Raw genomic sequence first — 26,321 nt, forward strand, 5'->3', positions numbered from 1 at the left:
CGTAGTCAAATTCACGGCCTGATTTCCTGCACCGCTCATAGTGACACAAGAATCTTTATGATAGTGATCCGCTCTGACGACAAACAGTAACAACCTCGGAGTTTGAAAGCGATTATCAGCCAGCGGCAGTAAACACACCACTGACATTTTAATCAAAAACCCTGATGTGGGATCCATTTAGATGCATTTCACAGCTCCGGGAATACAAAATATTCAACCTAGCCGGATCTGCATGGAAATACCAACATTAACCTTTTGTAAAAAAACCTGCCTTCCACATTCCGATGCCGCAATGTGCCGTTAAAATGACCAAATTGAAGAAATGATGTGGGGAGTCTGGCCTTTCCGGGCGTTTCATATTTCATTCATATCTGTCATTGATAGTGTGCCTCTCGCAGACATCTAGGAAATATGTCTGTCGTGAAGTTTAAATCATTTCTTGTCGGCAAACAAAAATAACAGAGGGGCGCCAGTGTTTAATCCTTATTAAAAAGATACATCAAGATGAAAATATTCATAGACAATCAGCATCTTAGATGGGGGCAGGCTTTTTATTCATTCAGCGGCATCTACTCTGTATACAGGCGATGTCTGGCGAGATCAGGCCATCGCGTTGCATAACCTGCATTTGAAAGCGGCTCGGTTAAAGGTGACCTCTTTTAAGGATCACTTCTGCTGTATTTGTCATCATCCGAGCTGCATTCCTAGAGCAGGCGCTTCGATGATTTATTAATGCGGGAATGATACAACACATTTTTTTTGGAGTCATCCAATTCAAAAGTGTACAACAAATAGCAATTCTTGCCAATTCTCCGCTCTTATTGTTATGCAGGAAGTCGTGTTTGAATCGGAAAATTGCTCGTATTGATTAAGTCCGAGACGAGGCCGTCGGGGAGAGCGCTTGACTGACTTGCAAGGTGAGTCAGACAGCAAGGAAATGAAGCACATGATGGCTGTATTTTGGATGACTTGAGCAGCAGATGGACACAAGAGGGGAAGCTCTAATTTGACGCCGAAGCCAGCTGGTATTGAACCCGAGTCCGCAATAGTCGCTCCGTTCCCCACTGCGCTTTTTCCTGCCCCCTCTGTGCAACCTAGCTAAGAGGTGCGACGCCATTAAAGCCGCGCTTTCCTTTGGCTCACCTTTGGTATACAATCGTAATACTGAATAATCCGTAGAATTTCTTTATCAGGGAAAGCTTCATGTTTATTTGGCTTACGGAAAAGCTAGTTACTTTATCCCCAATATCCCAGAGGTCTTTCAATGCCATGCTAATGAAATATTTAAGATCACCTAAACAGACTAATTAATAGACAGTCTAAGGGCATGGTCTTATGGCATGCATATTCAATTTTTCTCTTGGGACGACTTTCATCATGGTACACTACACACAAGGCGTTCATTTCAAAATACCCTGCTAATTCTCTTTAGAAAAGATAGAGTGAAGGTCACACAATGGGAGAAAAAAGGCTGGCTGATTTGTGAGTGAAGCCCACTGACATTTATCCCCTCGCATAGACTTTCAAGTTCTGTTTGGGAAGATGCTGACAACTGACGACACCCCCTCCATCGCCACCACCCCTTCCTTATTCACAAAGCGAATGTCAAGGACGCACATAAACGGCGATGCCATACTTCATTACTGGTCCTATTTATTCTACGGCGATGCCCTTATCACAGAGTTTGTAATTAAATGGATGAGACTGCGATTTGGAAAAAATGTGTCATTTTTTTTATTGCTTACGTCCTGCAGGGTTTGTTTAATGGATGAGCCATTTGTCTTTCCCAACTATGACGTCTACTTTACATGTAAGATCTGACAATTGCATTTTTTTTTTTTTTTGAGAAGGGCTAATTATATCGGCCTCCCATGAGTTGGCATTACACCACGGAAGCACGCGAGCATCTGTGAGTCCAACAAATGACACGCTGAGAAAGGCTCTGCGGCATTTTACATATGTTCAGCGGCTGGCTTTGAAATGTAATTAGGGCGGCCACTGGCTTGTTCTGACATGACACGCACCGAGAGTGTAAACGACTGCAAAACATTAGCGATTGTGTTACGGTGCTTATAACCTCACATCAGCATCATTAAGACAATTCCATTAATGTTCTTTTCAGGGGTAGTGTTACACTACACATGTAACATTTAATCGAACATACTCAAATGTAAATGAATGCTGACATACGGGATAATGTAACAATGATGAACTGCGCTAAAACTTGTTAATATTTCATTTAGCTTGGAATGATTAGCAAGCTCAGTTTGCTAAATGCTAAAGCTAAAAGCATTGCAATATAAAATATGGGCGGGAGCAGGAAATGAAACTCTGTAAAATAGCTTGAGAGGTTGGCACTGTATGTTTTATACAATCTATGGTGTCAGTAAAATCTAGGACAGTGGACTATTAATGTCCAAGGGCGTCGTCTCCCGGGACCGCGGTGTTGATCGGAGGCAATAGGTCTCCTTCCTACTGGATCAATGTCAGCACAAATTTCAGATTACTTTCCTGATGCTCGCCAGGTTATCTGTGATTCAGCTTTAATAGGTTATTGAACGAAGCCAGCATTAAGGGAGCCGGGGCCGTATTTCACATTATTGACAGTGAAATGTTCACTACTTTGTCATTAGCATGCATTAGGACAACACAACGAATCGTGACAACACCGTTGAGGGACGGTCGTACATACGCTTGTTTAAACTAAAGGCGTCGCACAAGAATTTAATGAACTGGAGACAAAGTAATGCTGTCATCTGAAGAAAATGTCTGAATAGTTGTAATTGAAAAATTCAAAATGATGACCTTTTGTATTCAAAGAGTAAATTGTAAGGCTGATGAGACGGTGGAGTCCAGGCGGAAGAAACACACAGCCCACACGCACACACACGCTCGATTTACTGTATTGTGGAGGTTGCTGAAGCTTGGCTAAACCCAAAATGCGAACCTTTGGTGATCAAAAGCGTGGAGGCAAGCTGAAACTGACTGTGCTCAATCTGGTGACATTTCCCAGCATGTGAAGGTCGAGCGTTTTGTCAAGACGGACAGGACTTGATAGCCAAGCTGCCCATGCCACGTCAAGGTTTTACCTTCCGCGAGTAAGTCAAAGATGTTGACAAAACTCAGCGGAGGAGGGATAAGCTGGCAAATCAGAGGTTGTTATCTAGCTAAAAACAAAACAACAAAAACCATCTACCTGTTTTTAAATATGCCTGGAAATTTGTCATAAGCAACCCCTTAAACAGACTCAATTCGACCTTATGTTGAAAGTAAAAACAAAATCAGGTTAAACAGAAATCAGAGACTCCTCAAAGCAGAACAATGAAGTGTTTAAACACCTAACGTTACGTTTTTGTGCAATCTAGCCATGTGCATACGAGTTGTCACTTCAAATTTTCCCATCGTACCGTTGTTGACAACTCAATGATTTTCATTCCGTAACCTTAAAAGCATTTCCTGCTGCCCTACATGCTGTTGCTGCTGTGCCGACATCATCGCGCAGGAGTGTTGCTTCAGGTGGTAGACGCTTCAAAGTCAGCCGGTGCACGTTTTGAATCTGACAAAATATCACACCTGTCATGACACTTTAATCTTTAGCCCACGTAGGGTTCAAACCTTGTTGGCGTTATCTGTAGCTGGCACTAATGCCGGCAGAAAGCTGCGTAGAGACGGAGCGGGATGTCCGAATTAATTAGTGAAAAGCCAAGCGTCATGTCTGATGCGATGACATCAGACAAGAGTCAGAATAAAGGCCAGACATCCAGTCAAGCAGACGAACCGAGGCTGTGGTTTTCTTTTCAGAGTGAGATAAATTGAAGCCGACTGACCTTTTATCCCAGTCACATACTGACCGTGATGTGCACATCGCAAATCGTTTTATTGTCGGAAACACACACCACAGAGTCAGTAGGAAAAAAAACAAATAACTGTTTCACCTCACTGACCCCACCCACCACCATCGAGGTACATATTTGAAATTTTAATCATTAGTCGTTTAGCTAGCTTTAGCGGTGGTTGTCGCTATAAAATTAGCTAACAACGTTGCCAATAATAGACGTTCTGTTCTGGAAGCAGATACATTGCACTTATTCGTCTGTGAGTGTGAAATGATCCCAAATTTTGGACCTTCTCTGTCTTTTACACATTCGAAGAACAATGAGATGCTCCAATTCGGCCTCATTACTAAAATGCGGGTACTCCGTTTAAATAGTTTTGTCTCAAGCCTGTTTTTATTGCAAAGAACTTCTACTGTGAAGTACGTCTCGAAAATTGGGTCAAATGTGGTTCAGAATCCCGCTTTCTAATGAGGGAAAAGCGAGTTTCAAACTTCTCTGTTGCTGCATTTATTTTTTTTAATAGAGTTGCATCAAAGTATTTTATTCCCCTTGGCCTCTGTTGAATCCTCAATAGAGTTTTGTTCGTTATTTTTGTCTTCGGGTATTGTTTATCACTTGCCGTCGAATCTTTCTCCAAATAAATTTGAACAGTTTTTACCACGGCGTGAATAAAATCTCTCCCAAAAGTAACAATTTTATCTTTATAAAATACATCACACAAAATTAAAGACACAACAATTGGCAAGGACATCTCAGAAATTGGATGCTCTCTCTGACAACAAACTTTTTTCACCATAAAACTTAATCAAATGCATTCAGTTTATCCGCATTAAGTAAAATGATTTTGTGAGCAACCACCTGCATACGTTATCTCCTGCAAAGTAATTAAAGCATACAAGCAAGAAAAATGAGGAGGCACGGACTCATTATGTGGCGGTCGTGGCCTAAAAGCAAGCTTGGTTAATATTTCAGGGGAATTTCCACTAATGCTTTCGAGACAGAATCATGTACAAAAAAAAAAAAAATTAAAACACACACACACACACTTAAGCTGCCAGCTAAGAGGGAAAGTCTATTTGGCCAAAGGCTTACAGAGTGACAATTATCTCCACGATGACAGCTGCTTATCATTGTTACTGCAAAGAAAAGAATTGGAGTTCTTCATTAAATGATTGTGAATGTCTGTCGCAAAACAATATTTGTGCGACTTTTCTTGCTGTAATCCTCAATTTCATTGTGAGAGGCCCTCGTGGAATTGTTTCCGTGTGAGGGGCTGTGGCACAAGATCCGCCATATAACCCTTCAGAACTATAAGTCAGTCAGTCTAAAATTCTGTAAAATATTTATAAAACACTAAAAGCACACGTGGACACTAACCCAACGAATGATGACGGCGATAAAAGCCATAGTATTTTGTGAGCTCGCCTGAAAGCACTGTAACTTTTTTAGGAAATACGGTCGGACCTCCAAATGGTCGCTGACGGTTTTAGAAGCAGATTATGTGGAAAGACGGAGTGACATGCTGTGGCATGAAGGCACAGTGAGTTTCTGTTTGAAGAAGACCATCAGTGGATCAACAGAAATGACATTCCGAATATAATTATTTGTCTGACGAGTTTCCAGCACAGTCTAAGGTACAATTACAAATGGATGATGTTGAGTTGGTTCTGAAAAATACAATAACTCAAAATTATCATTCTTGTTCGGAGTGGTAGCAGTTTCCACTATTTACAAAATTCGAGCGGTAGCATAACTTTCCAAACCCGCATCGTGTATTCCCATTGCACGCGTATGCAGAGAATCATTTCATATTCCTTAAATATTTCAGCTCCCTATCCGCAAAATAAAGTGTATATTGATCGCTTCCACATACACGCTGAAATAAACTGACATTTCTCTACGGGAGCAAATTTGTCACCACTGCTTGTATTAACCACCACGCCCGAGACGGATCCCAAAATCAAAGCACGGTATAATTAGTCACTCTTGGCTCGGTGTAGGAAAGGCCGGGAAGCGATGTGACTGAAGGATGTATCGATCCCTTGCAAAGGGAGCGGCGCAACGTCAGAGAGTCGTGATCAATCTTGTGAACCAACTTTCAATCTATGAGGAAACCTGGGTGTGTTAGTGCGGGGAAACATTCCCTCTGCTGTACACACGCAACACACCTTTGTGTATGTGTGCAGGAGCAGGCACATTAACACTCCCAACAGCCTGCTGTATGACTTGTCAGAAAGAGACAAATGTCTGTGTGACTAAAAGACTCCCAGGGGTAAGGGAGAAGAGGGGGAGGAGTTGTGGGGAGGCGGAAGGGCGCTTAGTGGTACCACAGCATCGGAAGCCTTCCTCATCCTACTAAACGCTTCAATTGGATGAACAGTGAGAGATTTTTAAAATGGCATCAAGGTGCCATTGAAAACGGCGAGCTTCCTTAAATGGCAAATATGAAGCGTTTACATACCACCGTGTGATCGTATCACAGGTGGTCGTCATCTGATAAGAAGGGGGAGATGCATATCAGCGGGAACTTTTCCGTGATATGCTGGAGCAGCAGGTGGAAGTTGCAGAGGCAGCAGTTCTTCTTGAAGTTTGTGTTGTTACATAAAGGAAGCAGGTTATGGCCAGGTGATGTGTCCACTGTGGTTTGTTTGTTGGCGAGAAGTATTGTGTATTGTGCCCAATTCTTTGTCGGAAGGATCAGTACTAAACTCAGAAAATGGAAGGAGGTTTCAAAAACCCAAATTAGTTTATTGTACAACTCTGCCCAAATCTTTTGCTGTTGTCACTCTAAAAATCGTTACTCCGAATGAGTGCGTCAAATGTCGTCACAGCGCTCTTCCGTTCCTTTTTACAATTCAGGTACTGTATCTGTCATAGCGCAAATTCCTATTAATTCCCAAGATAGCATTGTTCGGCACGTTCCGAAAACATTGAGGCACGCTAATGTGCTTGGAATTTCGACAGTTTGCATATAATAGAAAACGGATGCGGGAAAAAGGTGAGAAAGAAACCTGTAGTCATTGTGTGCGTGTGTGTCATGTTTGTTTATGTCTTGGATAGGATATTATTGTTGGCTCCGAGTTTGACGTGCGAGTCGCATGACGTTACATATTAAGCTGCAGGGACACGCACACACACACACACACACGGCGGTGCAACTGTAGAAGACTAATTGACAGGCTGTTGGGGACTGAGCATGCAGTCCGGGCAGCAAGTCACTTTCACGCTCCCACCCTCATCATTACCCACCAAAATCTGGGGAGGTGGGAGGGGGGGGTGCACTGAACCTACTGGAGAAATGCTTGTCACTCTTTTCTGCACATGGACACAGAACCGAGAGATATGTACAGAGTGTGTTCCTGCTGATAATAACACGCAGTTAACTTTCGACACCACACAGAACACATCGGCCCTGAATTTTATCCGGCAATCATTTTGGATTTTTTTTGGGATAGCTGGTCCACATTTATAATAAAAAATAAATGAGAAGTATTCGGCAAGGACGAGTGAGTACGATTGCACATCCTTATGAGGATGCATTGCTTTTTTTTTTTTCTCTTATGCTTACTGGTGTGAATGATTCTCTCAACGATCTTTGCAAATTTGAGTATAAAAGTTGAACTGGGCTGAATCGAAGTTGCAAACCTGCTAACTTTGGGAAATTTGTAAACTAATTTCACATCAATGTGAGCATTCTGGGAGGAGTCGATCACTACGTTATAAAAACAAGCAAGCTCTTGTGCCAGTGTCATGACATGGCGCTGAAGGGACTCAGGATCATTGGTGTGTAATTTTAGTAAATTAGAGAAAAAACACAAAGTCATTGAAATTTTCTATTGCGGCAGTGCAACGTGGTCACTTTAAGGGGCAAGCATGAGCGAGAGAATTGAGAGTAATGTGTGCATGTGTGAGTTCCGATTATGTCTATTTATTGGACAACATCTACTTGAATGGAAGAATGTGCCTATATTGCTTTTCAATTAAACCTCAATAAATTAAAAATCTTCTAATTCATTATATTGTTTAAATGGAGTCACACCTGTCATCAGACTTTCTTCGGAAAAGTTTTCATAAAAATGTGCTGGTATAATTTTGCACAATTTAGAAAACGCTTGACTCACTCTACAATGTGTGCTTTGGAGCAGGAAAAATAATCATAAGAAATATATATTTTTCGAATCTAAACATGGTGTGTGCAATGGTGTGTTCTCTGGACTATTTCCTTATGTTATTGATTTACTTGGAGAGAGGTTCTCTCACCATGATGAGAAAAAAAAGATGGAGGCCATACTATTAAACACCCAATTTTCAGTATATAAACAACAACACGCTGGGAATAACAATATGTACCTTCAGTTCACTTCACAGACAGACGGAGCATCATAAATGTGAAACCGGAATTTAATAGATTACCTGGCAAAGTACCTCTTAGCTGTTTAGTTAGCTCCATGAATATATGCAGAAGGGATCTGTCCTTGCTGAGAGCAAAATCTAATAATGCATCAGCAAACACAACTAGGAGTCAGAGCAAACCAATCAAGAGCGCTGTCCAGAAAAAAAAAAAAAAAAAAAAGCCAAAGGGGCTTGCAGCTCATCTTTCTGACAGCCCCACACAATGATTTACAATTAAGCCATGTTAGACTGGAAGAAAGGTATTCTATTTATTCAAGGGCTCGATGAATCAGCGTTATCTCGTGTGATTAAACCAAGCCAACAAAGTAATCTGTAATTATAAAAAGAAGGAGGTATCACCTGTATTAAATGTGAATAGAAAGGGTAAAATACATCCATTTTGCATGCTAATATATTCCCTTGCATAAATTAGAGCAGCTGGATAAATGTTTGCATACTGTGAGCTGTTTATTATAATACACATTTTGAATGGATGGACACTAATGGCTTCCTGTCACGAATATTTACTTTGAAAAAAATAAATGGAACGTAAACATTGGGACAAAAAAGCCGTTTGAATGTATACGAACACAAGCAGTGACTACATACTGACGTTGGTTGCAAAATAAAGTCAAATCTTATCGACCAGTGAAAATGCCCCAAAAATATGACAATCCCATTTTGTCATCAAGTGTCCCCTGAAAGCACCACCATAGCCGAAATGGAACATCTGGCGCAGCCATAATGATCAATAGGGAGAAAACACATTACAACAAGCCAATCCATGAAGTGGTTCCCCACGAGGGCACAAGTAATGGCTGAGGTGCGTTGGGTTTGTACATGTTTGGATGTGATTAATAGCGCATGGCCACTAATCATGACTTCCTTCTATTTCCAAGCTCATAACAAATGGCAAGCAAGCTGTTTTTTGCAGGCAAACACGTTCCCGTGCTTTCTGCCATCCTGACTACGCCGCTGTCACACTTGAGCCACATCCCCAAGTCCAAAGTCGGACAAAGTGATTTGTCAGGCGTGGAAGCGGCAAATAGCCTGTAACAAATCTAAGCGACAGTCTCCGAAAATGCAGATAAATTTGATCACAAGGCTGACAGAAGCGAACAAGCAGTTTAGGGAACCGATGAAGTCACGCCAGAGTCCAAGAAGTGCGAATAGACGCTTCATTGACTGACATGTGACTGACATGACACACGTTCCAATTGGGAAAGAGACTCCTTATCAAATTTTAAAGCGATATTGTCACAACAAACTGCTTTTCCTCTCCTGCGAGGGATCACGCTACCTGTTGGTACATCTAAAACACCTGCGACGCGAAGTAATCCTCATTTAGAAATGTAAGTGCATGAGTAAGGAAAAAAGAAGCCACTGAATTATTTGTGTGTTATTTGAAAAAATAAATTAAAGGCGGCGCACTGCCTTTGCGGTATCAATGTTGAAAACACGCCTTGACACGAGCGCTTTATCAACACCAAAGCAATTTGCATATTCCGAAAAAGGGAACTCCATCTCCTGTGAGGATGGTGTGTTCAATAACTACTGTGGAAAACAAGAAACTCTCCCTCTCTCTCAAACACACTCACGCCGGTTCGCACAGAGATTGTTTCATGCCTTTTAGTCAATCTGGCTAATGCAAAAATCATGTATATCGGTCTTGAAATATTTAAACTCAACAGCAGTGCGATTGAAATACAACGTTGAAGATGCATTATTCTCCTCACTGAAGGGAGAGAGAGAGAGCGAGAGCAACAGGGAGGAAAAACACCCGACAAGGCTATTTTTGACAACGAGAGTGCATCGCACCGCACCGCACCGTCTTTGAGGCAGCATCAGAGAAAAGGTTTGTTGGGGGAAAAAGTGCGCCTATCACGTAGACGCTATCTTTTTTGTTTTGGTCTTTTGATGGCAGATATTTGTCACAGTTGACAGCGGCATCAAATGAAGCGTTCAACTTAGTGAGGAGAGAGGTGGCTCACTGATGGAGCTTGAGTCATGCATCCTGTATGAAGATACAGATCATGAAAACCACGTGTACCTTGGAGATGACAACACGCAAGCATGCACATACACGAGTCATGTCGACCTTTCCTTCCATGTCAGCTTGTTTTTTATGAAAGCTTTTAAATTTCCGAAGAACTTACTTCGGTTGAGCTGATGCAGTGATGTAATGAACAAACCCTAACATGAACGGTGATCCCTACCCGGGCCCAAGAATGCGGGAGAACTTTTGAGAAACTTTTGCACTCACCACAGTGAAGTCCTCAGCTGAGCAGTTCTGCCCGCTGAAGTTGCAGCTCATGAGCATCTCGTCCAGCTGGTGTCCCGTCCTGTTGAATATGTCCTGCATGTCTGGAGCAGGGTACATCAAATCGGTGGGTTTGTGCCCGTCCCTGTTTTTGGGGGGCAGTCCCGTCAGATTAGCCAGGTGGTAGATATCGGCATCGGTGAGTGCTGAGAAGCGAAAGCGGTTGATGTTGCAGATGGTCACGGCGGGGAAAACCATCTCCGGGCTGGCTTCTTCGTTCAGGGCTGTGACGTGAGGATGCTCCAGGTAGGAGATGGCACATTTTGCTGCCTGGTAAACAAAGAGTGCCAGTGAAGTGAGGAAAGCAAGAGCCCACAGAGTCTGCCGGATACCCAGCCGTCCAGAGACAAAGATGTGATTAATCCCGTGTAGGGAGCAGGAGTTTGCAAACCCGGCCAAGTCCTTGGCCGGAGGTGCGCAGCTCTCCTCGATCAGACTCTCCTTGTCCCCATCCTGCTTGCTTTTCTGCTTCTCATCCTCCTCTGCAAACTTGATTTTGCAAACAAATTCGATAGGCATGGGGGCAGCCAGGTCTGCGATTGTTTTTTTTTCTTTCTCTTTTTTTTAAAAACAGCAGCTGTCACCTCCTCGGACTTCCTTGGCGTTGGTACTCCGAGCAAGAAAGAACTCCGGGAAGAAGAGAGAATCGGAGAAGAGTTTGCTGCTGCTGCTGCTGCTGCTGCTGCCGATGCTTCCTGCGCTGTGACTGATAGTGCTGCTGCTGCTGCCTCTACCACAGCTCCTTGTGACCAGAGCGCTGCTGCTCCTGCTGCTCCTGCGCCGCTTTGCTCTCAAAGCTTGTCTCACCACTTGATCAGCTCACACGCTCTCGCTTATCTGTCGTAATACAGCTGTCAACAACAACAACAAAAAGATTGATAAAATAAACACCTTGAACTGACATGAATAAATGCAGAACAGCAAGTCAGGGCTAAAATAAGAACAGAGTGCTTAATAATTCATAAGAAGGTAGCGTGGTGATTATTTCCCCTTCAGTGCAAGTTGCAAGTTGCTGTGGTCATCCATGTGATGCCGACAGACAATCCCCCCCCCACCTCCCGCCCTCCCCCATCTCACACTCGCACGCCTAATCACCTTGTTCTTCCTCTTTATGACAAGAACAAAAGGTACTGTCGAATATTGCCCCAAGCGTTCAATGTTTGATTTGAATTATAAGTGCCCCAATAAATCACGATTTACTTAAGTCTATGGAAAATAAAGATGTAATTAACTCTGCCAAGCATCAAAGTGAGAAATTGTTTGGTTTGTTAACACGCAGACAAGAAAGACAATTTTAAACTGAAATTTTACATTATTTTTCAATTTCGAATAAGACCCACAGTTTACCTTGGGGGTAAATGCGTTCATTTTTGTGGTGAGTGATATGAACGTGTTTTGTTGACGGGAGAAAGTAACATGATATTCGGCATATTTAAAATTGTGAGTGACTCTGTTGTACAGGTATGTAATGTGGATATTCTGAATGTTTCAGAAACCGGAGTTCTGACCTTTACCAGAATATTGACTGCATGTAAACGTAGTCTCTGTCTTCCCAGTCAGAGGCGCCAGAGTTTGCTCTGTCACTCCGAGAGTGTTGTGCTCTGAATAACCAAACCGTTCCAAACGGTACGGAATGCAGCAGAGCACATTCGGGTATTTTCAAATACACTTAAAGTATTGATCTGCCAATACCCATCATTTAGAAAAAAAAATATTATTTATGTCTCAGTGCTGTTAATGGCACTTTTTCCAAGATGGCAAACTAAATTATGCAAATGGCAGGGATGGAGGCGAGAGCCATAATACGCGCGCTTTCCTTTGAGATGGTATTAGTCATGCGGGTCACATCGCGAGGGGCTGTGACCGCAAGAGAGAAGTCCCATTTAAATGTGAATTAAACCATTTTACCACTGCTGCTGATGTCAGATCAGAATTTGAAGGGCAGAGGGTTACCACAAATCTATAAAGGTCGCTAAGGAAACCTGTGTCAAGTGGCTTGACATGCTTTTGGTCAAGTCTTGCGAGTGACCCTTCACGGTTGAGCGGTAACAAAAAGTGGATCGTTGTGTGTGTGTGTTTTTATATATATATATATATATATATATATATCACTAGAGGGAGTCCGCACACTTGTTGCCCACATTTATATGGGATGATAAATCTGTCATCTTATCAGTACACATAACTATTATTTTCATCTTGTGTCACTGTCGTCAATGTCTATTGTTTTCAGCAAAAACCCCCATAGCAACTTTATACGTTATAAAAACGCTGTTATTTTAGTGCGTTATGGATATTGTAAAGCGCAAGGTGACCGTGTTTCAGCTCTGCCTCTGGCAGCAGGCACGGGAGGTCTCGCTACCACACTGTTTTTTATGTGGCTATTCCCACAAGACGCTGGGCTTATTTACAGTAGCACAGAGGGAACCAGAGCTCAGTGTACTTGCCATGGCTGGATATCACATGAAAATGAGAACATACAGGCACATCTGGCACACAAACACCTGAAGGACTCACATGATGGATGACATTCTATGTGTCCAACCTACTTTTTTCTTTTCTTGTTGAGATCCCACAATGAAACTGAATGGAAGAACTTTTACACGCTAATGTTTTATTTATTTATCTTTGAAAGATGCTGCATCCTTCTTATGTATCTTTAGTCTGAATACTGCAATTCCACGGGTGCTTACGATTTTTCATTTTGATGTGCAAGTATCAGCTCTGAATGTGGACAAAGTAAAAGCTGAGCGACTTTAAAACTGTTCATCTTGGTCCATTTATCAGGGAATGAAATAAAAAAGAACATAGGAGTGGAAGATAAGTATGGATTATATGCTCCCAAGAGAAACAGCTGATTATCATCTTGTTCAAAGTGCGCCGTCTATTTGACGTGTGCGTTTAATTGCCGCAGTGCAGCTCTCTTGCTTAAGCTAGGACTAAGTCGACACATGGCTTGCATGATCAGTCATTATTTCCTTCCATCCATTTCTTCATCCCTCCCTCCCATCCTGTATCGTACCATACCATACTCCAGTGAACCTTGGAGGACTAATCATTATGAAATTATGCTATTATAATCTATTTGGTAGATATTTTAGCTTGAGAACATTTCACCATTTTTTAGACATCCTTTTGAGAGCATGCTCCAGTGAGTTGCTATTATTTGTTTTTTTTTTCTTTGTTTTTGGATCCATAAAGCTTGTGAAACATGACAGCTCTGTTTCAAATTACCAAGAAACGGCAGCTAACTCAATTCCCTACTTTGTTTAAACCACCACAGTCGTGTGGGTGTTTTGAAATGATATTTTCAAATAGCAAGAAAGAAATGTCGGATGAGCCAAAAAAAAAAAAAAAAAAAAAGCAGCTTTGAATAAAAGTCTTTGTGTTTCTACCAGGGGAAATGACACCCAGCAATACAAAGACTTAAAAAAACAATAACAACATGTCATGAAATTCTTTTGCATTAATGTGCTGAACGCTGAACAAGACCAAATTCTCTCGTTAGTGGTTGTTGTTGCTGGACAGCAAATGTCTTTGTGAACATAAACATACTCGGAACAAATGTCATCAAAAGTTGGGCAGAAAACAAATTTTAACATCCTCGCATATAAACAAAACGATTATGTTTTTAGGATGAAATGTTTCCCATTTACTGACCAGATGTACTAAATAAACTTCAATTGATTGCAGACCAGATGTGGTAGATAAACAATACATCGGAAGAAATAAAATCTCTACCAGCTATATAATAAGTCATTTGTTCGCCAAACTTGTTGAACACGTCCCGCAAACAAGCCACTAAGTTTTACTCTATGTATTTATTTATCTATCCATGTCGTAATATAGTTGCAATAATTTAAAACGCATTAAAATGAATCTGAACTGGTGTTTTTTATTTCCGTAACGCGTGTCTCATTTTCGGCGTGAAATTGCTTTCCGCTTTTTACGATTCAGTTAGAAAGGTGCAGCCGTGAGATAGGCCTTCACTCTGATGCATTTGGCACACAACTATGATACATTTGCTACACAATCAGCTCAACTTTTCCGACCTGCCGGCGTGCGGCTTCTATTTGACAGATATTAATGCGGTGAAAAAAAATAATGACGACGTAACGCAACGGAGGATGCTGCTGCCTCAGCACTAACACATGCGGGTATCAGTGGTCAACAGAAAGCCTCGCTATGTTCAGCCAAGGGAAATGTCAAATTTGCATAAAAGCCACTAAATATTGTATTTCTTGTTGTTCTCTGTGCCCCGTGTTACAATGAAGGCGGTTGTGTCGACTGCAGAGCACAGGCTGATATTTGCTCTCTTTTTTTTCTTCTTCAAGCAAACACCATAGGTCACAGCTCGGTGAAAAGAACATTTAAATTGTGGTGTTAGCATTTAATAAGGAAATGCACTGAATGTTTCTGAGGCCCCGTGCACAGCAGGCAACGTGGTCCAATGGGGCCTATATATGCAAATATATATACTCAAACTATAATTAAATTATTTCAAATTCTAAAAATACCTATAGTGAAAAAAGCGAAATGTGGAGAGCCTCTGAAATAGCCATATTGTAGCCACTGTTTATTGAATATATTTGTATTTGCTTTTGTTCATTAAATAGCCACATTGTAGCCACTATTTATTGAATATATTGTGTAAATATGAATTTGTATTTGCCTTTGTTTATTTTTTTCATCCCCCGCTGTCAGCAAACATTGCATAATTGGCTTTGTTTCATGTCACACTTACGGTGGCTCAGCTGGAACATGCTGTTGATGGATGTTCTGCGATATAGATCAGTTTTAACATTTGGGTTCGTCACTCTCGACTTTTTTCTGAGCAGCTCAAGAAAGACGAAAAAAGAATTACTTGACACACCCAACACTACAGTATAATCGCTCAGGGTTGTGTTTCAGACGCACCTCATAATCAAGGCCTTTTTGATTTTGATTGCACGACAGGAAAAAAAAAAAGCTTAAATTGGCCAAGATTGTTACTCTGTGCGTACACAGCTTCAGCATCTCCATTCTGCTTTCAGCCAGCCCTTTTCTAACAAGCACATTTTGAAAAGGCTCCACTTGAGTGGAATTATAGTCCGGTCGGTCAACTCATTAGAAATGCAAGGAGCGAGCTCGAAATTTTGTTTACACCGAATGATCAAGCTGCGGGGGGGCGGTATGACCCCAGGTGTTGAGACAGAAGGATCAAAGGAAGACATTGAATGTGGACACACACGGCGTTCAAATGCGTGTGTGATGTTGAGCTGGGTTGAATCGACTGAGTGCAGACATCCAGTCACCACTTCATTTTAACTGTAGAACATTTGACTGGCGCTTTCATCTCAATGGAAGTGCTGAAATGACTTGGGAGGTAACGTATCAGCTTGCTGAGATTGGACACGCTTTGGCTCAGTGGTTTAGTTCAGCTTTTGAGAGCATGCATTTTTGCAACCATACTCTAATAGCAGATGAAAGTCAGAAGCTTCCACTTCCTAATGAGAGCTTTCATTATGGCTTCTCTAACTCCTGTAGGACTTTATGTGGATTCATTCTCTCCATATGTAAGAACACACAGCCCAAAGGAAAGTGAAAGCTATCGGAGCTTGAGAAGCGGACTGAGGAATTGCCGTGCTTTGCACATGAGTGCAAAGAGCAGGGTTCAATGATTTTAGATTGCTCCGAGCGTCGTGTCTCTTCAAGTCAGCAGCCTACTGTATGCAACAAAGTCACATTTTCACCGCTCATGCACCCCCTCAATGTTAATAATTAAATCAGTCAAGAAAATTAAATAATGCGACCACCGCGTCATTTGCTATCAGTGGGCAACAAACGACGGAATACGCAAGATTAGGGAATGTGAATGACGCTAAATTGGTCGTGGGGTTTTGTCGGTTGCTATGCGGTGTTTGCTAATTGGTTCAAGTGGATTGTTTAAAAGGGTAAATGTGAAGCTCTGTACAACCGCAGTAATTTCATGTTTGGCACAAAAGAGATGTGCCTGGTCTCTATGGGGGTCTTGGGGGAATCAATGGATGCTGATCAAGGGCAAATATAATGCATAATTTGATGAGTGCATGAAATACATTCTGGTGGTTTGCTTTGATTCAGCATTTAAAACAAACTCTTCACTGCCAGGGCAATTATTTAAAATGCAATCGTTGATTACATGGTAGTGTTTTTGTGTACTCTAATGTGGCCGACCATACAAAGTTTGGTTCAAAAAATAAATAAAACAGACCAGTGAACTTCGAGGAAATTCTATTTGCACCAACCTTAGTCGATCTACTTCCTTCATATTCATATCATTGTTCAACACCAGGCCCATTTTCATTCTAGCCGTACGAGCAAAAGCACAAAGTCTGCTCCATTATTCAATCGATGAAAGTGAATACAAGCAAGAGGAAAATGGTCTCCTGTTTTGTGTGTCCAACGTCAGTCAGTCAGAGGTAAGTGTTTATGTGCATTTTAATCTCAACGCATTTAATGCAATAGATGTTTAATTCAATCCTGACTTGATAAGGGCACACCTAATTCTTAATGCTGTTAATTTCTGCTTTGCTAAATCAAAACATGGGGGGGGGGGGTGATATTGATCCAATGCTGAATGTTAAAAAGTTGCCTGCTGTCAAAGGGCATCCAATAATCAACTTAGCAAAATAGCATAAATCGGGTTTTAAAGTGAAGGTCACTGCAGAGAAGCAAAAGTGAGGCAAGAATTAATAAATTGATACACACTGGGCCTTGGTGATGACGATCAATGGCTGGAATATCCCATCTGATTGGTTTGTTTTTATAAAAGTGTCTTTTTTATAGTCTTGCTGTACAAACGTTTTTCAAGTCACAATTAAATGTAGTTACGGAGTCATGTGCAAAGTCATTGATCCAAACCCAATTCACATATCCAGAGTGCCTATCGTTTTCAAGTCAAGTTACGACCTATTAATATTTTGGTGTCTCAATGCTTGCAAAGTGACATTTAATCCCGCATAGTAGAATTCAGTTTTGATTCTACCTAGCGCCTGTCAGCATTGGACAGATGGGATGGAGCGAATGGGGTAAGAAGCCTTGAAGGTAATGCCGACCCCTTTCCCCTCCCCATCAGCTGCACCAACAACATGCCACTCGCATCATGGGCCCGACCCATCGTCGACGCTGACAGAAGCTCACCTGCCCTGCAGCCCCCAGAACAACAGACTTTGCTCCTCTGCCAGATGGACAACAGCCTGCACCATAAACCCCTTCTGGATAGCCGTTCTTAAAAAATACTGTACATTTCTTCATGTCACTTTCATCGGAAGGAAACCTTGCATCTATAAAACCATCACTTTTCAGGAAAGCTGAGAAAATGGCTTGCATCAGCAAAAAAGTATTTTCAACATGTTATATTGATCAGTACTTTGTAAAAACAACACCCACTTGGCAACTGGCCGGTCGTACCAATTTGCAAAAAAAAAAATCTGAGCAATTTTGGATGGAGGAGGCTATCTGAACATTTTGCTTCATTGGAATGCTAGCTTCGTATTGTTAGCGCTGCAGTTTTGTTTGACTACAGCCTTTCATAATTGCATGCCATTATGAATGAAAATGTTTTAGAATCGGGTTTATGGATGTTAGTGAGGGGCAAAAAAGTGACGTAAGGAAACATTCAAATCTGGCAACCAGTTTCAACTCTGCTCACAACCCTTGAAATATTCTCCCTCCATATATAAAACGCTTTACAGTCATAGTGATGTAAGCATATACCTTGATGTCTTTGTGACATTTTTTTTTTTTTTTTTTGCTACCGCTGACTCCCAAAATAGTCGCAAGCTCTCTTAAGCAGTGAGTGCTTCATTGCTAAAGTCGGCCACTATGTCCAACAGTGGGTTATCCGCTGGTCAAGTTCCAGCCAAGAATCAATACCAGAGCAAAGAGGTTAAACCGCAAAAGGCTGTCAGAGGAGCTGCATCTTGTTATTCCCACTTTAAATGCAGCCTTTGCTGTGAATGTAAATGTAATATACAAGCGCGAGGCATGTGCAAGGTTCCCGCGACATGATTTAGAAACAGGACAGGAAGACACCTTATCCCGGCACACTGATGAAGGTCACAGCCTATGACAGCTCCTCATTCAACTGAAGGAAGTGCCTTTGGCATGGTGTGGTTGTCTGAAACTCTTTACCATCAGCCTGCTTCACTGCTCTCCTGTCACCAGAACTAAATCTCCACTTGCTATTGCTACCACTGTGAATTTGTGTTTAGGTGAGCTGAGGTGAGTTTTGCAAATAGCACAGATAATTTGTGCATGCAGTCAAAACGTGTCATGCATAAGAGATTATTTTTCAGACTGATGAACGTCAAAACATTATTTTGCTGGGTAAGAGATAGTCAGCTGCTGCTGATTTTTTTTGGGGGGGGGGAAATCTGTTTACAGCGATTTAAAAAAAAAAGACAAATAGAATACGATCGTTGTCATCTATAAAGATGTTGATGTGAAAAGTAAAATCTTTCAGATGACGGACGACAAACGTGTCGATTGGGCCAACGCTAACAGGAAACATTTGCATAATACCAATGAAATGACTAAATTAATAGCTTGTATGAAGATTATTCATTGTGGCAATATCGGGACAATAGATGTGCCTCATCATTTCGTACGGTACACACCGCATGCAAATGGCATCGTATAGGAGGGGGGGATAATGCACTAATAAAGCAGCAGTCCCGAGGTGATAACAGACTACATTATCGTCTGCTAAAGTGGGACAGCTTGGAAAATGTGGTTCTTCATTCTTTAATAGACCTGCATTCAGGGGTCTGGGTAAAGCAAAGCAGACCAGAAAAATGAAGATTGATATTTTCTGTGGGGCAACATTGTCTTTGAGCGGTACGCATGTGTGCTACGTAGCAGAGAGGTCCTGGGTTTAATCTCAGCTAAGGTATTTGCTTGTGAAGGTTTTCTCCAGGAAGACTAGCTGGAGGCACTGACAGTTTTAATGGATATGGCAAAAAAAAGTTTTTTGTCAAATTTAAAACTCTCCCTATGAAAGTTTTGCGAATTTGTTCTGTTTTTGTTTGTCTTGCTAGAATTGAACTCCAACTGTTTGTTGAAAATTGCCATCATGGGAAAACAGTCGCCATTGGCATAATATGTAATTAATTTATTCCGAGTCTAAAAAGTGTTATTTTCTCTTGCCTTTATCGGTGGTGCAGCTAGTGGACATCAAGGAGGTCTCGGATGGATGATGAAAATCCCAAAGGTCGTTCCTGACGTAAGATATTAGCGGCTGAATAAATCATGTAATGTTGCTGTATCATCCCTGCCTTGATCAATTTCGCCTAATCAATACATCAGTCCTCAGGCATGATATCAGCGAGACAGTAGTGCTGGCACCTGGTCATTAGCATCAGGTGAATAATTGGCTGACAAAAATGCTCACTGGGGGCAATTGTACTCGGGGCGTTGAAGAGCATAAATATTTCAAAATGACCACTCAATAATGAAATTGTAGTCATTCCAAAGGGCTATTTAGGAAGTTGGTGTCAGCCATCTGCTGTGTGGAAACTGTCCTTGAATAAGACGCAATTGCAGATTTTCCTTTTGAACCCAGCGCTGCAACCTGTTTTCTTCAGTTGGCGTATGAATGAGTCAATGCTTATTTCATTCTATGCGGCAAAGATGAATGATTGCAGGGCCTTAAGTTTTGAACAACATTGCTGATAAATTCATTTGACACTTGCTGGGTGCAGGCAAATAACTTGACGTGTGTTGAAATGAAAAAGAGGATTCGGTTTATCGTTACACAACTATGGCTGGGAATACCTATTGCAAAAACTAAACAAGGTCCAGCAGCTCTTGAGCTTTTTTCTTTTTTTATACACGTCATTGGAGGATTTCTCTCGCAATGCAGAATGGTCGTCACACGTCAAGCTGTCTGGGTTGTCTTTTTATGCATCCTACTCCCCCCACATTTTTAATCCTCTTCCTTTGGCCCCGCTGCCATGGCCTCTTCCTCTCAAAAGTTGTCTCTTGGCTATTTCTTCCGTGATTGCAGATACAAATGACGCACGGGTGAGGCATGATTGCTGGTTGAATCATTCCTAATCTGAGTCTGACTCAGGTTCTTTGACAAATTAACATTATGCATAGTTAATCCAATTGGACATGCCGGAACAACAACTTTTGTATCACATGATAAATCATATCCAGTTTTGGTTCTTGAGTTGGGAATAGTATAAAAAAAGTAATGCAAATGCATCACAGTGCAAAATGTGTTTTTGTGGGTTGTCTGATTAAAAGTGCTTCAGGGGATTGACTGATTAATTGATTGATTGATCGATTGGTTATTGGTGAAGATAAGCAGTACAGAAGATCTATGGGTGGATAAATGAAGAATTCGATTGGTTGGCAACGGCACTTCTGCTTGCAAACTCTAACTTTCTCTAAATTATTAAGATCCAGTCCAGCATAATCCTCACTCTTGAAAAGAAATAAAAGGCTTGTGTTCAGAAGTGCGTGTGTGAGATGGATTACTCTTAACTCCAAAAAGTACATAAAGTACATCGGAAATATGAATCACTGTGAAAGGCTACTGCTGGGGTAAACACGAGAAAAAACATCCAAGTTAAATTGAGGGTAGCAATAAGGCAACATTACACAGCGAGCCGACTTATACATCATCCAAATCTGTATATATCAGTGTGTGGATAAAGCTATGATTAGAAAACAGCATGTTTTACAGCATATCTGTTAAATATTGCATGCTGAAAAAGTAGCCCGTCTCAGATGTCCTTCGGGAGTCTCGGTACAATACAAAGTTGTTTACGCTGAGCCGGATTTGCTTAAGATTCAACGTATTGCTGCGCTATTACTTAAAGCTCCCTCGGGGCATTATTGCGAATGTGAACATGGCGGACCATTGAAAGAGTATTAAATTTATTAAGAGAAGGCATCAAAGAGTTGGCCTCATCCTTGGGTTGTTTCTAATTTAGATTGCTGCTTTCGATATGACGGAAGAAATGCATAAACTCCGCACTGATTGGATTGGTGGGGTCGGGTTTGATATCAGTGGGAGTGATAAACGTGATTTTTTCCAATATGTTGTAGCTCTACTTTAAAATTATTGGCGTTACGATGGATGGTATTTTTGAGTGTCATCCGTGCCAAGTGTCGTTTTTTTTTTAAATCAAAATACGGTCGCCCAAAGCTAGCTAGCTAAATATGCATTTCTGGTTCCAGGTAACATGATCAAAAATTTCGCACCAAGAAGTTAAACCCATCCGATTTATCATTTCACATAAATAATAAAACATTCGAGTTTTCATTCAGGGTGCTTAATTGACATACCAGGCCACCGGAATGCAAGTTCCCATTTTACATGCTTATTATTACTGCGTCATAGTGAGATTGTGTGTTTTATTTTTCAACGCCCCCGTCAGTTACCAAATATAGTTCCTCGCTTGTACGGAGTCCCGTGACAAGGCTTCAACATGAACAAATCAGGCGGGAGTAGGAGGAGAAAACATATTTGAAGAGACATATATATAGATCATCTTCTGTTCTCCAGATATATCTGGTAGAGAGTAGTTTATCCTGTAAAGGTCATTTTTTAGATCGACTGCAGCTCTAATAAGCTCCAAGCAATATAGAATAGTGTGTAACCTTTGATGGTGTTTTTTGACTTCATCCCATTTAGCTGTCTCTGTGGCCATTTATTACTCAGGTACCTCCTGTTGTGCCGGGTAATTACAATTAATTAGCCAGAGAATTGGGTGGATTCTATCACTGATTGCCCCCGTTGCTTTGTGTCTACCTGCCGTAACAGCGTTTTCTGACTGTGCTCATGCTGGGAGTCCATCAAATCCATACGAGCCTGACCTTCAAGGTGTTGCGGGTCCTGGACTGGCCTTGATCAGAGCATTGGGAAGGAGTTAGACCAGACCAGAAGGGATATCCCAACGGCCCATCTGCCTCTCCAGATCTCTCTCATCATTGTAGTCATCAGCGGGACAGAGATTTACGGGGAGAAAAGTGCCAGAAGCTCTGAAAATGATGCTTTTCTATGTAGTTGCAATCGGAGGGACTGTGAGGTCACATTCAATAGCGTGATCCAATATGAAAAGAAAAAATAGAAAGGAGAGTCATTGGCTATGTGGCGTTTTTTTTCTTTTGTTTGGCGTGTCTGCCTCACAGCTCTTTGAATCTCAGCTTGGGCCTTCCTGTGTGGCATTTGCGCCTTCTCTGTGTGCTTGTGTGAGGTTTCCAAGTGTAACACAAGTTGGGGTTGGCACTGCATCATAGGAAAATTGCTCATAGGATGGTTTAGTTAATTCAGTCAGAAATACAGATTGGTTGATAACATTGTGTTTGGAAATTAATGGAAGAGTGCAACCTGAAAAAGCGACTTTTGCGACCCTGTTAAGTCTGCAACCTGGCTCTGGCTATTTCCTGGGAAATATAATGGGAAGATTATCCAACAGCATAAAAAAAATTCATCTCATCATTTCCCGTCAGGCCAGTAATAGGACTGAGACACATTTAAATTTAACATTTTGTCCTGTGGAGTTGATGTGGGTGGCTTTTGTCAATTATTGGGTAAAATGGCAGACTTGAGGGTCCTTAGATGAGAACAGTGACACAGACGGTCAGTAAATGACTCGAGTCCATCTGCATTTACGTGAAAAACTGTGTAGGAAGTACAATCAGCGCCTAATTACATTTAATTTCTATTCCGGATGTAAAACAAGAGGTTAACATAATATCACTTAACCATCTTCACGGTTCACTGGCGCCAAATGACGAGGCTAATGAAAGCCACTCTAATGCTACCTGGCTGCTCTTTTTTTTTCTTCCAGAGACAAGGCACTCTTGAAAATCCAATTTTCTGTGCGCTTGGTTTCTTTTCTATGTCTAGTCACTTGTCATGTCTTTCGTCAAAGAGATTATTATTCCGTTTTCTTGCCTCTCTCTGAATCTATCATTTACAACGGGTACAATCCTAGGATGGGGCAAATCCTTTCTACTTGAGCTGTCCTTATGTGTCAGTGGAAAGTGTTAAGCAGTACGAAAAAGCATTTGAGGGGGGGTTGAAATAAGTTCCAGCTTGGAGGGTTAGAATATTTGAATGTAAGTGCTTTGGGATCAAATGTTTTGGGAAGCAAGCAAGCGACAAAGTCTGCTTCGAAAAAATACATCACACAAGATAAGGATTTCATTTCTTTGAGCTCTGTTTCAAGGAAATCAACCTGAGCCTACTGTCATTGTTGACAGAATTTCATCTGCAACAAATCAATACAGCTATCCTTTTTGATGAAACGGGATTACTTAAATCTACCTAAGAATTTCACAAGCAAACAAACTAAAAGAGCTCGTGTTGACTTTTGGAATCGTGAGGCATCGCTGGGTCACCCTGCCCACAAAATCAAGATATGCAAAAAAAAAAAAAACTACTAACACGTCCACTTGTGCTCTTGTTAGAAACGTTGAAAATAAACAACTTCTCCAAGATGACCTCTGTCGACCCAGTTTTTGTGGGAAGCTCCAGTTTTCAAGTCAAAGTCATGCCAGATAAGCACTAGTGCATTTTAATCCCTATTCTGCTGACTGGGACATCTTGTTAAATAACTGCCGTTCACCTCCTCTCTTTGTAGAGGGGATTTCCTTATATGAGCGCATATCCCCAAGACCTCAGATCCACCCGTATTGTACAGGTCCATTGTGTCAAGCTTAAGCTATAACTCAAAATAGCCTTCAAAGTCCAAGGCAGCATATTCCTCATCTCAGCACCGACCAATCCATATCTTTTTATTTCCCCTAGTATGTCCTTTTCCAGCCCATATTTATAATAATAGTCAGTGCCTACTTTGGTTTAATCTCAGAAACCAATTAACTTCTAACAATATTAATTCCGGTTCTTGGGTTTCCAAGACAACAAGTAATGAAAATTTGATGCTGCAGATGCATCGTTTCCTGCGTTTTATTTTTGGACGGGTAATTTGTTATATATGTTTAAAAAAATAATTGTATATAGAAATTTCAGCCTGACATGGTCAAGACAGGCTGGCTTGCTACGTGGGTGGATTCCTGTAATGAACCTCATTAGCCTTACCTTGCTCTTCTCACCTGCTTTCAAAGGAAGTGAGAGGGAGCCTTGTTAATATGCGAGGGTCAAAGTTTGGATTGCAATACACACGAGGCGGTACGACTAATCAAAGCCTTTCATTTTTGTTTTTTAAGTTTTTGTAAAGATGACACGTTTCAACTTTTTGGTGCTGCTGACTTTTAGGTGACACTGGTGTTCTCCCTCAGGCAAAGAATCTCCAGTGTCAAAAAAAAAAAGACAGCATTACTTCATACAATGCGTTGGAAAATTCTTGTTCTGCACCAAATACACCCACAGAATATTTCTTCCGCCGCACGGGTTTTAATGATAGTTTGTACCAGAGCTGTGTAAAAAAAAAAAATGCCTATGTTTTTTCATGAAATAAAAAAGTACATTACACGGATAAGCATGGAGCTCACCTGAGGAGTTCAGTTCCAACTCTGTGATGGTCTGAATGTAAATGGCCAACAGGTTTAGGGTACACCTTGCCGCTCATCCAAAATCCCCGCAACCTTGATCTGAATAAAGCAGAACAGAAAATAAATGACATTGGTTTTCTAATTCCTACTCGTTTTCTAATTTGTTGATAACTAGGAATAAAAATAACAAGAAAATGCAATATAGGTATAATTTACATACTAATTCTGAAACGCTTTAATACAAAAACTATTCACACTCATTTCCTAAACTAAAAATAATTTTTCATCACTTATCTTATTTGTCATTACTTTCCATATAGATTACCCCAGAAACATCGCACTGATTTTTCCTCTTCTGTCTGTGTGAATGAATCATAAGTGTGTGGATATTTAATACCATTCCGAAAATAAATGAGATGCTTTCGCTAGAGCCCACAGCACATCTTTTTCCTCGGAATGTAATGAGAATATGTGATGAATGGCAATTAACATTTAAAAGAGGAGCGCACCTCAATGGTAATGGCTATGATGCCTCGCCTCTGTGTGACTTGGCACATTGCAAATATTTAACAAGGTCCCCAATGGATGAATGCAAAGTGGCTGATAGAATTTCATACCGGGAGGGGAGCGAGAGTTGCATCTGAATTTGCTCCTCGGTTATGTCTTCATAATGAGAGTGGCTATGCGACTGCACTAACAAGCTGAGACGCAAATGTTTAAATATCATGTGTACAGTATATCACAGAACATACGCAGTAAAAACAAACAAGAAAATAAAAATACAGGTGGAGAAAATATTATCGGTGCGCATTTTCAAAAGTTATAAGCAATGAATGTTTGGATACTTTGACTATGAGATGTTTTTTTAAAAGGCTCCGTCAAAGCAGGAGGCCCTACTTTGAAAATCTGGACCATTCGCATCTGTCTACTTTGACAGAAGCATTTCCAGGCGAGCTCGTTCCCACGTCAGCCGTGGCTCTTTGATGTCAACGGGGAGGATTACTTCAGCAAAAACGCAAAGTTCTTAGAAGAGGGCGGAAAAGATTCGCGGCCCGCTGTCCTCCATTGCTTCTTTGTCAAGGACATTTGCTCTTTCCGACTACCCAATCAATCAGGACCCTGCCGGGTGAGGGAGCCTCCTTGTCCCTGTCACAACACGAGATTGGACTGGCTGCAGTGCTAACAGACTGTCAAGATCCACCTGACAAAAAGGACTAAAAAAAAAAAAAAGCAGCTATGCTTGTGAAAAAGTACTTTTTTGACAGTGGCTTGGACACATT

General features: G+C 41.3%; 1 protein-coding gene and 1 long non-coding RNA gene across 2 annotated transcripts in view; one reads left to right on the forward strand and one right to left on the reverse strand.

Annotated features, from left to right (window-relative positions):
* The window catches only part of asic4a (acid sensing ion channel subunit family member 4a), a 63,848-nt gene extending 38,690 nt beyond the window's left edge, over positions 1-25,158 (reverse strand). Inside the window, exons 1-2 of the mRNA XM_088383569.1 lie at positions 25,042-25,158; positions 10,492-11,399 (exon numbers count right to left, since the gene is read on the reverse strand). Coding sequence (XP_088239695.1) covers positions 10,492-11,067 — 576 coding nt within the window. The 5' untranslated portion in view covers positions 11,068-11,399; positions 25,042-25,158. The remainder of the gene's footprint in view (positions 1-10,491; positions 11,400-25,041) is intronic.
* LOC148394373 (uncharacterized) lies at positions 15,779-18,307 on the forward strand. Its single transcript, XR_015860007.1, has 3 exons — positions 15,779-15,913; positions 16,879-16,988; positions 17,645-18,307. It is a non-coding gene; the product is annotated as an uncharacterized LOC148394373 (long non-coding RNA).
* Positions 25,159-26,321: the final 1,163 nt, after the last annotated feature.

The sequence above is a fragment of the Syngnathus floridae genome, chromosome 8, assembly GCF_059516105.1.
Source record: "Syngnathus floridae isolate MCC-2025c chromosome 8, RoL_Sflo_1.0, whole genome shotgun sequence".
In the NCBI taxonomy this organism is placed as follows: domain Eukaryota; kingdom Metazoa; phylum Chordata; class Actinopteri; order Syngnathiformes; family Syngnathidae; genus Syngnathus; species Syngnathus floridae.